This window comes from Thalassophryne amazonica, chromosome 7 (genome assembly GCF_902500255.1).
Source record: "Thalassophryne amazonica chromosome 7, fThaAma1.1, whole genome shotgun sequence".
NCBI classification, from domain to species: Eukaryota; Metazoa; Chordata; class Actinopteri; order Batrachoidiformes; family Batrachoididae; genus Thalassophryne; species Thalassophryne amazonica.
This window is the reverse complement of record NC_047109.1, coordinates 53,754,864-53,766,989: the sequence shown is the minus strand read 5'-3', so window position 1 is coordinate 53,766,989 and position 12,126 is coordinate 53,754,864. Positions and strand designations below refer to the sequence as shown.

At 42.2% G+C, this 12,126-nt stretch overlaps 2 protein-coding genes across 2 annotated transcripts in view; both read left to right on the top strand.

Moving 5' to 3' along the window:
• The window catches only part of LOC117513939 (lysosomal thioesterase PPT2-like), a 34,994-nt gene extending 30,723 nt beyond the window's left edge, over positions 1–4,271 (top strand). Inside the window, exons 5-8 of the mRNA XM_034174192.1 lie at positions 514–597; positions 677–761; positions 2,875–2,929; positions 3,121–4,271. Coding sequence (XP_034030083.1) covers positions 514–597; positions 677–761; positions 2,875–2,929; positions 3,121–3,264 — 368 coding nt within the window. The 3' untranslated portion in view covers positions 3,265–4,271. The remainder of the gene's footprint in view (positions 1–513; positions 598–676; positions 762–2,874; positions 2,930–3,120) is intronic.
• Positions 4,272–11,413: 7,142 nt separating this feature from the next.
• si:ch73-95l15.5 overlaps positions 11,414–12,126 on the top strand; it is a 42,814-nt gene continuing 42,101 nt past the window's right edge. Inside the window, exon 1 of the mRNA XM_034174190.1 lies at positions 11,414–11,431. The gene's annotated coding sequence lies outside the window, so the exon portion shown is untranslated. The remainder of the gene's footprint in view (positions 11,432–12,126) is intronic.

Genomic DNA, 12,126 nt, shown 5'->3' with positions numbered 1-12,126 from the left:
TTGACAAGTACCAAAATGTATGTACTTGTACTCAGTCTGGACAAAAGTGGCATCCCTAAAATGTACAAGTATATATAATATAATAGAATGGATAGATAGATAGATATGTCTGGAATGGGGTTCTTGACCATGGATAACTTCATCATATGACTTTTATGTGACCTCATTGTGAAGTCATTCATACCAGTTGTTCACAAATATGTTGCTGAGCAACATGTGTATTTGAGCTTCTTGGTTGTTATGATAAAAGTTTTGGGTTTTTTTTGGACAATGCTTTCCTTGGCCTTTGACCTTTGATCAAAGTATTCCATAATCTAATTACTTCGAGATATCTATCACACTAATATTCCCATCACGTTTGAAGGGAATCGGCCCTGCCATTTTTGAGGTATTTTGTCCACAGACATACAGACACACGCCAGTGACAACAATACCCTGTTTGCCGGCATGCAGATTAATTATTGTTTTGAAAAAGACACAAAAATGTGTTGTGATCAGATCTTTGTGCCATAGATCCTTACCACAGGAACCTCTACCTGGAGAGCAGCAAATTCCTGGCACTGCTCAATGGTGACAGACTGCACAAAGAGATGAAGGGTAATGCAACAAATTCATTTTTGGAGCATGCTGTAACAATATGCACCATAAAAACATGATATTTTCTAACTCAATACAGCTTGGAGGGAAAACTTCCTGCGTCTCAAAAAGCTTGTGCTGATTGGTGGACCCGATGATGATGTCATCACACCATGGCAGTCCAGGTTCAAATGTTTCTACCTCATTCTAACATTTTTTTTGACAACAGGTCACTGATAAATCATTGAAATGAGCAGAAATACCCACTGGTTAGAACAAAAAATGCAAAAAAAAAAAAAAATGGAGTTATCATATATCATGAACAGCTTGAAAAAGACTGTACATATTGGCCACGGATGGTCTTTTTTTTTTTTTTAAGAAAAACCAATGGTTATTGTCACCATCTTTGAACATACTGCTGCTGCTCAATACTCTGCTCAAGCAAACTGAAGAAATGAAAACAACTAGATCAAAACACATATGAGATCAAAGCCGGTGGTTTAATTTAAATGTGTATTTAATGTCTTTCAAACATCATCATGTTTAGTATCACATTTACTAAAGTCCAGTTATTCTAACACATCATTTTGAGTGCCATGATCGTGGTGTCAGTGTGGTCAGTCAGAAGCTGCTGTGAAGGCTCATCTTTATTTATTTATTTGAAAATTTTATTATTACAAATATCTGTGATAATATGGCTTGTTGTGTGGTTAATTCTTTGACCAAATCATAAGATGTACACTCAACAAAAATATAAACGCAACACTTTTGGTTTTGCTCCCATTTTGTATGAGATGAGCTCAAAGATCTAAAACTTTTTCCACATACACAATATGACCATTTCCCTCAAATATTGTTCACAACCAGTCTAAATCTGTGATAGTGAGCACTTCTCCTTGCTGAGATAATCCATCCCACCTCACAGGTGTGCCATACCAAGATGCTGATTAGACACCATGATTAGTGCACAGGTGTGCCTTAGACTGCCCACAATAAAAGGCCACTCTGAAAGGTGCAGTTTTGTTTCATGAGGGGGGATACCAGTCAGTATCTGGTGTGACAACCATTTGCCTCATGCAGTGCAACACATCTCCTTTGCATCATCCGTGACGAGAACACCTCTCCAACGTGCCAAACACCAGCGAATGTGAGCATTTGCCCACTCAAGTCGGTTACAACGATGAACTGGAGTCAGGTCGAGACCCCGATGAGGACGACGAGCATGCAGATGAGCTTCCCTGAGACAGTTTCTGACAGTTTGTGCAGAAATTCTTTGGTTATGCAAACCGATTGTTTCAGCAGCTGTCCAAGTGGCTGGTCTCAGATGATCTTGGAGGTGAACATGCTGGATGTGGAGGTCCTGGGCTGGTGTGGTTACACGTGGTCTGCGGTTGTGAGGCTGGTTGGATGTACTGCCAAATTCTCTGAAACGCCTTGGAGACGGCTTATGGTAGAGACATGAACATTCAATACACGAGCAACAGCTCTGGTTGACATTCCTGCTGTCAGCATGCCAATTGCACGCTCCCTCAAATCTTGCGACATCTGTGGCATTGTGCTGTGTGATAAAACTGCAGCTTTCAGAGTGGCCTTTACTGTGGGCAGTCTAAGGCACACCTGTGCACTAATCATGGTGTCTAATCAGCATCTTGGTATGGCACACCTGTGAGGTGGGATGGATTATCTCAGCAAAGGAGAAGTGCTCACTATCACAGATTTAGACTGGTTTGTGAACAATATTTAAGGGAAATGGTGATATTGTGTATGTGGAAAAAGTTTTAGATCTTTAAGTTCATCTCATACAAAATGGGAGCAAAACCAAAAGTATTGCGTTTATATTTTTGTTGAGTATATGAATGCTGGTATTTGTGACAGCTGAAATTATCACGTGATGTAATTTTTGGATTACATTTTTAGCAGCTTTTGGTAACTTTATGATCTTCAGTCCAGTTAATCTGCAATTACTGAGGAAGTAAGCGGGGTTGTAATTGTTGATACCCACATAAAGCAAAACCATTATAAATTAAAAAAAATTTTTATTGCCAATATTGACTGATGAGGCTTCCGAGAAAACTGATTTTCTGAACACAAATATAATGTTTTGGCTGGATAGTAAATCATACAATTCACACATATGTTAACATTTCCATGTGAGGCACACGCCAATGAAGTGCAAAACCCATCGTATGGGAAACTCAATGTGCTCCTTGTTTGTTCTGAGTGAACCTTTTGTTGTCATAAAGCAGAAGAATCGTTATGTCTGTAAACCTGAACTGACAGTTCCTCTTTTTGACACAGTTACTTTGGGTTCTACAACCAAAACGAAGACATTATTGAAATGAGGAACCAGGAGGTAAGGTGGGAACACACTGAGGAAGCAGGTAGTGACAGTCTAACCCAAAATGTATGGCAGGTGACAAGCTATCAGTATTTTCAGTAGTTTCTTTTCTGGCCCCATATTGAAGTCTCTGCATGTATCTCCATATTTAGTACAGGGTATCGTGCTGGTTAACCTGTCACTCTCTTCTTCTCTCCCTCTGAAAGTTTTATGCCAATGATACATTTGGGCTGAAGACGCTGGACACCCGTGGAGATGTGTCAGTGTGTGTTCTCGCTGGTGTCAAACACACTTCCTGGCATTCAAACTACACCGTGTTCACCAGCTGCATGGAGAAGTGGTTGATATGAAGACAATAGCGCCTCAAGAGTGTCAGTGAAGTCACTGACACCACACAGGCCGAGCTACTGAAACTATTAACACATACATCCAACATATGTTTATGAGTCAGTAATCACAGTATGAATGCAATGGATTTGTTTCTCTTTTTGTTTTTCATCATCACTACTTTGTGGGACATAGAGGACAGAAGTCTTGTCCCTTAGTGGCTTTGAATATTTTTTCTCTTTATTGATGTGGCAATAATAGAGCAAATTTCAAATTGTCAACCAAACAATTTGTCAGGGTTTGAGTTTTGTTTGGTTATCTGTATTATTTTCTTTCTTTTGATCTGTCTGTTATTTTTCGTATTTCATTGATTTTGGTTTCTTTATTCTCTTGCTGGGGTTTTTCTGCTTGGGTCTGTCTGTCTCTGCTTGTCTTTCTCTTGGTCTTAGTGATGGGTGTTTCCCTCTCTCTGGCCACGCCCTTGTTCTGGTGCTTCCATGCACACCTGTTTCTGATTTGCTGATTATGACCTGGGGCTATATAAGCTCACTGAGTGGTTTAGTTCCTTGCCAGTGTGTTGTGCCTTGTGCTTTCATTCCAGCTCTGTACCTGTGGTTTTAGTCCTGCCTGCCTCCTTGTGTATTCCTGATCTCCAGCCTGTTGCATCAACCATGCCTTTTGCCTGATTGTTTTTTTACTGCCTACTCATGTACTGACCTCTGCTATCCAATAGAGTAAAGCCTTATAAAAACGAGAGGTGTTTGTTTGAGCCATGCATTTGTGTCCAGCAATTCCTCACCATCCAGCCTGTTAGAACAAACTGTCACAATTGCATAGAATTTTGCTTAATTTCCTTAATTGGTAATGAGGTTGGGCTTGGACAGCAAAAATGTAAATAAATTGGTGATCCAAGTAAAACTAAAATGTGACTTCACGTAAAACAATTCAACAATTAACCAAACAGAAAAGTATGAAGTCATGAAAGATGAGAAAAGGAGTTCAAGCTTGAAGGAGCACTCTGACCATGAACCATCCAACAGGTGGCAGCCATGTCTATCATATACTTCATAAGTAAAACAAAGCTGCTTTTTACATTGATGTGGGGGACCAAAGTTCATTCCATGCTAAAGGGTTTGCCCTCATAATGCATTATTTTGGAGCAAATGGAGCATTAAGGGTCTCCAATTGGTTCAAAATTGCTGTTGCCAGACTTCTGACATGAAGCAGAACGTTTGACCACATTACACCCATTTTGGCATCGCTTCACTGACTTCCTGTCCCTCTGAGATCAGAATTAAGGGTCTGCTACTAACCTATAAAATTGTTCACGGAATGGCACCTCCCTGCTTAGCTGACCTACTTAACTACTTTGTGTCCCTAGGGTGAATAAAAAGTCTGGTCATAGAACTTTCTCTTATCATGTCCCTGTTTTGTGGAATGATCTCCCTGCATCAATAAAACAGTCAGCTTCTGTAGAGATTTTCAAGTCCAGACTTAAGACGCACTTACGAGGTCTGTGAGAAAAGTATCCGACCTTTTTATTTTTTTCAAAAACCACATGGATTTGAATCACGTGTGATTGCATCAGCCAAGCTTGAACCTTCGTGAGCATACGTGAGTTTTTTCACGCCTGTCGGTTGCGTCATTCGCCTGTGAGCAGGCTTTGTGTGAGCACTGGTCCACCCCCTCATCGTTTTTTATTGCAAATAAATGTCTGAACGATTTGGAGCTTTGCTGCATCAATTTTTTTCCAGAAACTCAGAGACCTCCAGGTGGACACCGTTCGGAAAATTAATATGGCTTTCAGGGACAATTTTATGGGGATTACACAGATTAAAGAGTGATCCAGACGGTTTAAAGACCGCCCACAGCTGCTGAGAGCGCTCCGAGCGCCGATCGACAGGCTCCAGCCCCGCTGGAAGAACCAGATCATTTCCAAAGTGAAGGCTTTGTTGATCCGGGACGTCGTCTGGCTTTCACAAAAAGGCAGAAGGTGTGGACATCAGCACTTTTTCGGCACATTCCACTGTTACAGGAGTTTTTTTCATGGAAAGAAAAGCGGAGGGACGCGCCACGGAGCCGTTCATTACGCGGCACAAAACCACCTCCGTGTTGGTCTCACAGGACGGCTTTCAGGTGGATTTCAGACGGCTGTCGGTTGCTTTTCAGTCGTGTGATTATCCGAGAAATTGAGCATGAGCTGGACATGCCCCAACATGTCCTGTGAGGCTTCATCACGGCGTTGCTTTGCGCCATGTGGCTCCACCGCCACACGCGGAACTCCGCTCCTCTTTCCATGACAAAAACTCCTGTAACAGTGGAATGTGCCATTCATTTCTAAACTGGACGCTGTCTTGATCCGGTATGTCGTCTGACTAGCACAGGAATTGTGAAAAGACGTGGACATCAGCACTTTTTCGGCACATTGAGACAGACGTGCGGAGGAGTTCCGCGCGTCACGGCGGAGCCGCATGGCGCAAAGCAACGCGGTGATGAAGCCTCACAGGACATGTTGGGGCATGTCCAGCTCATGCTCAAGTTCTCGGATAATCACACGACTGAAAAGCAACCGACAGCTGTCTGAAATCCACCTGAAAGCCGTCCTGTGAGACCAACACGGAGGTGGTTTTGTGCCGCGTAATGAACGGCTCCGTGGCGCGTCCCTCCACTTTTCTTTCCATGAAAAAAACTCCTGTAACAATGGAATGTGCCGAAAAAGTGCTGATGTCCACACCCTCTGCCTTTTTGTGAAAGTCAGACGACGTCCCAGATCAACAAAGCCTTCACGCTGGAAATGATCTGGTTGTTTCAGCGGGGTGTCAGCCTGTCGATCGGCGCTCGGAGCGAGGCGCGCTCTCAGCAGTTGTGGGCGGTCTTTAAACCATCTGGATCACTCCTTAATCTGTGTAATCCCCAAAAAAACGTCCCTGAAAGACATATTAATTTTCCGAACGGTGTCCACCTGGAGGTCTCTCACAGTTTCTGGAAAAAAACTGATGCAGCAAAGCTCCAAATCCTTCAGACATTTATTCGCAATAAAAAAAATGACGAGAGGGGTGGACCACTGCTCACACAAAGCCTGCTCACAGGCGAATGACGCAACCGACAGGCGTGAAAAAACTCACGCATGCGCACGAATGTTCAAGCTTGGCTGATGCAATCACACGTGATTCAAATCCATATGGTTTTTGAAAAAAATAAAAAGGTCGGATACTTTTCTCACAGACCTCATATTTTCCCTTTCGTATGGCTAGCATACTGGCATAGTATGTTACTATGCTTTTTATGCTTTTAAAATCATTTTATTAGGAAACAGAGCGGGCCACAGCCTCAACTTTATCTAAATTCTGGATCTTTTAGTGAAGCTTAGGGCTTGTGGCCGGCGATCACCTTAGTATTTCTTCTGTTTTTCTTGTTGCTTAATGCTGACAAATTATATTGTATTTGTTGTCTTTCTGATGCTATTGTTGTCTTTCTCTCTGTTTGAGGGGCAGTTCCATCTAGAGATGGGTGTGGTATCTGTAATTCTCCCATCCTGTGCACCGTCACCATTTCCTGTATATTCATTTTGTGAATTGTGTCAGTAGCATGGCCCAAGCAGAGGGTCACCCCTTTGAGTCTGATCTGCTTGAGGTTTCTTCCTCAAATCATCAGAAGGAGTTTTTCCTTACCACTGTTGCCTGTGTGCTTGCTGTGGGGGTTGGTAAGGTTAGACCTTACTTGTGTGAGGCGCCTCGAGGCAACTTTGTTGTGATTTGGTGCTATATGAAATAAATTGAAATTGATATTCTTTTAATCTGGTGAGGTACAAGATGACAGTATACGTTTACGAGGGCTGTCCATAAAGTATAGGTCCTTTTTATTTTTTTCAAAAACTATATGGATTTCATTCATATGTTTTTACGTCAGACATGCTTGAACCCTCGTGCGCATGCGTGAGTTTTTCCACGCCTGTCAGTGACGTCATTCGCCTGTGAGCACTCCTTGTGGGAGGAGTCGTCCAGCCCCTCGTCGGAATTCCTTTGTCTGAGAAGTTGCTGAGAGACTGGCGCTTTGTTTGATCAAATTTTTTTCTAAACCTGTGAGACACATCGAAGTGGACATGGTTCGAAAAATTAAGCTGGTTTTCGGTAAAAATTTTAACAGCTGATGAGAGATTTTGAGGTGATACTGTCGCTTAAGGACTTCCCACGGTGCGAGACGTCGCGCAACGCTCTCAGGCGCCGTCGTCAGCCTGTTTCAAGCTTAAAACCTCCACATGTCAGGCTCTATTGATCCAGGACGTTGTGAGAGAACAGAGAAGTTTCAGAAGAAGTCGGTTTCAGCATTTTATCCGGATATTCCACTGTTAAGGAGATTTTTTAATGAAAGACATGCGGGCGGATTGCAGCGTCGGCTCGCAGCCGCCACGATGCTCCTCCACAGGAAAAACACCTCCATTGGAAACCTTAAGGACAAGTTGGAACATGTCCAGCTGTTAAACAATTTCTCATATACTCACTCCACTGAAAGCCATCAAAAGCCGCCTGGATTTTACAAATGGTTATCAACACGGAGGTGTTTTTCCTGTGCCACCCGTCCGCACGTCTTTCATTAAAAAAATCTCCTTTAACAGTGGAATATCCGGATAAAATGCTGAAACCGACTTCTTCTGAAACTTCTCTGTTCTCTCACGACGTCCTGGATCAATAGAGCCTGAAATGTGGAGGTTTTAAGCTTGAAACAGGCTGACGATGGCGCCTGAGAGCGTTGCGCGACGTCTCGCACCGTGGGAAGTCCTTAAAGCGACAGTATCACCTCAAAATCTCTCATCAGCTGTTAAAATTTTTACCGAAAACCAGCTTAATTTTTCGAACCATGTCCACTTCGATGTGTCTCACAGGTTTAGAAAAAATTTTGATCAAACAAAGCGCCAGTCTCTCAGCAACTTCTCAGACAAAGGAATTCCGACAAGGGGCTGGATGACTCCTCCCACAAAGAGTGCTCACAGACGAATGACGTCACCGACAGGCGTGGAAAAACTCACGCATGCGCACGAGGGTTCAAGCATGTCTGACGTAAAAACATATGAATGAAATCCATATAGTTTTTGAAAAAAAATAAAAAGGACCTATACTTTATGGACAGACCTCGTATTGCATGTTAGCGGGTACATGTCTCGGCTGTTCCGAAGCCAAGGATCAACAACAATAACAGCAAATCAATTTGTTATTTGAAGGCTCCACTGTGTATGTGTGAATGGTAATTATTGAAACTGGTGTGATATCATGAATATAATATATATGCACTTGTTGAGTTCTCTGATGAGTGACCTTAGCCAAATGTTTATGGTCACACAGCAAAGTGTGAAGCATCAGAGGGCCGATGCATCATACCCTGTGTGCTATACACAACAGAGTATAAATGTGCAAGTAAATATACACGTGTCTGTAATGGTGTTTTTGTCTATGCATGACTTAATCATGTGACTTCTGTATGACGTCATTATGAAGTTATTCAGACCATTCAATCACAAATATCTTGGTGATCAATATATGCTGTAGATCATCTGTCTAGGCTTCTTGATTGTTGAGACATACAAAAAAGTTTTTTCAGATCATGTTTTGTTTTACCTTGACCTTTAACTAAACTAGCCCAAAATCTAATCATCTCAAGATAACTGTCCAAGTAATATTTTCACCAACTTTGAAGGAAATCCATCCATCCATTTTGAGTTATTTGGTGCAAGTGCACACTTAGTGGTTGTACTTTCTCTCATCTGCATTGTGATTTTGTCATGACTCCTCCCACTCACTCCCTTCAGGACACGAACTCATGCTCTCCGGGAGGCGGAGTCTCAAACCAGCAAGCCTGAGAATACTTTTTATTTTAGCTGTTGAGGAGTGAGGTTTGCTAACTATTGCACATTGACTCCTGCTGTCCTCCATCTCACACACACACACACTATAGACAACAATACCATGCTATCACCACTTTGCAGACGTGCAGGGAAAAGAATGAAAAATGCAATACTTGTAATAACTTTCCAAAGGTTGAATACAGTGACACCAAATTTGCACCACATATGCACTTCTTCAGGATCTTTGTCATTTGATGAGTGACCTCGCTCTAGCTTTCAAGGTCATAGAGCAAAAAACTGTCATGATTGGATCTGTTGGGTTTATTGTATGTTGTTTAGTCTTCCTCTTTTTTGGTTATGCTGTTAGTTTTTGCAATGGGGATTGGTGGTAGGATCTCTCCTGTCTTATGTTGTGTTTTTGGTTTTGTCACGACGGGCGGCTGCCCAGCACCAGGAGCGGCTGAACCCACTAAGCAGGCTCTCAGACTTGGTTTAGGTGTGTGCGAAATCATGGTCTTTTATTCCAGGCTCAGGTTCGGTACACAGGTGATCAGTCAGCGGAACAGAGGCACAATACAGGTTAGGCAAAAATGCAGTCATATTCAGGCGTGGTTCAAAGGCACGAGCAAACACAGTTTTCAAGGATGAGGCAAAAAGGCGTGGTCGAGGAGGACAGAGCAAAACATGGTGCACAGCAAGGCAAGAAATCAGGACTAAATACAAAGGCTGGGATGTGTGCATGAAGCGACAAGAAACTGGCGAGGGACTGTGAGACTATGAGGGTTTAAATGAAGGTGGCGTAATTGGTGTGAAACAAGGGACAGGTGGTGTTAACGAGGTGCACCTGACGAACGATCTGGAAAGGGGCATGGCTAGTGAACAAAGAGAAAACACTGTGCAAGATGGGAGGAAGAGAGTGCAGAAAGTGAAGTGATGTAGGATACAGAGAAGCGAGAGCAGGTGCCAAGAGTGAGAGTGAAAGAAAACACAAAGCAGAGAGCATAAAAGTGAGAAATAAAGACATGAGGCAGGTGCAGTGATGAAGTGAGAACATAATCAGATGGGCGTGAGAGTGAACACAAACTGATCGGGAAACATGGAGCATAAACAAGTGATAACCTAATGAAAACTGCATAAGAAAATAGAGAAATACTAAGACTAAATAAATTAAACAAACTGACTTAAGAAAACAAGGCGGTAAAACAAACCATAAGAAAAAGCAGTGACTAAACAATAACAAAAAACAAATCCTGACATAACAGTACAACAAATATTACAAATGAGAGGAACTAGATAAACAAGTGATAAATTAATAAACAATAAATGAAAACACAAATGACTGAAGAGAACTAAAACAGAATGAAAGGCCAAAGTAAAAAGTAACAAAGAAAACAAAGTGACAAATCAAAACAGAACAGAGAATAACCACATGATGAAAAATAAAATAACTAGTAAATCAAGACTGGGGCATGTGAAGGGGAAAAAAGAAAGAGAGAAAACCTGAAACAAAACCCAGATCCAGCTGAAATTGTGACAGGTGTTGGGCATGTCCCTCCTGTCTTCCCTCCCTGCTTGCCACGCCTCATTCTGGAGCTTTCCTCACACACCTGTGGTGCATTTTCTCTTGATCACATCCCATTTATTAGTCACACCTTCTCCCGCTATCACTTGCGAGATTGTTGAGCCTTGTGCCACCTTCAAGCGGTTGTCCTCAGAGTTTCCTAGTCCTGTTCTCAACCATATATTGACCTGTCTACCGGTTTTTGGATTTTGTCTCTGCCTCATGCATTGGCTAGTGTTGCTATTTTTGGACTGCTTTTTTGTGTACCGACCCACACTTGCATTAACTCTGTAAAGTCGAATCCTGAATCCTGCATTTATGTCCAACCTACTGGTACCGTGAGACCTGTCAAAAAAAAAAAAAAAAAAAAAAAGGGAAAACACAGTATATGCAGTAACTTTACACGGGTTCACCAAATATGCACCGCACGGTGCTCTTGTTTTCAAAGGTGACTTCAACATGCTGTACCACATGACCATTCTCTTACTACACTTTGTGATAGCACTACTTCAGGCAGCAGGCAAAGCCAACTCACATCACGACGGCAACATCCTCGACCTTATAGTCATCTCGTTGCCCCCTCATCTGCTAACACAGACCTCTTTCTCACATGGATCAGCACCCAGTAACATAGGTACAATGTGCAGTGTTTACTATCATGATGAACTATCAAAACTAACTGTCCATCATGTGCCCATGCACTTTGTCATTCAAGCGCATGTTAATTATAGGTATCCATGGGATACATATGGGGACCTCATTCTGAAGAAGGACTTCAGTGTCAGTGTCAGTGAGTAACACGTCTTCTTTGAGACTACAATTCCTGACTTAAGTCATTCACTTGTGTCTTGGCAGTTGTTATTGGGGTCTTTAGACACATTTCTCACTAGTTTTCTTTCCAGAGTCTTTAAAATCTTTCTCTTCCTACCTCTGACAGGTTTGTTCTGTACTGTGCGGCTCTCTTAAAATTTCTTGATGATAGTTCTCACTCCAGTTCTTGACACTTAGAAAGTCACGGACCCGGCGCCACGAAGGGGCGTTTTCGGGCGACGCCCCTGTCGTACCCCTGAATATGGGATAATGTGCTGCAGTACCTCTGAAAATATGAGGAAATAATCACGAGAGTTATTTCTGGTTGCTTCTCACGCAGAGGTTTATTGCAATCAATATGACCGATCGTTATGTCCTTGTCTTTTTCTTAACATAAAATGGCAGACTCAAGCTAAGTTCACGTACAGAAAAACGTATTTTAAACTCTTAAAACATGCATGAAAACGTTTCTTTAGCTTCATTCTAACATGCAATATAAACAGAAAAATACCTTAACAATGCATATAACATATATTTATAACACTGGGAAACGTTTACCTGAAAATATGAGGAAATAATCACGAGAGTTATTTCTGGTTGTTTCTCTCACGCAGAGGTTTATTGCAATGAGGACAAACCCCGCGAAATCCCTCCAGTGGTGTGGGAAGACATTAC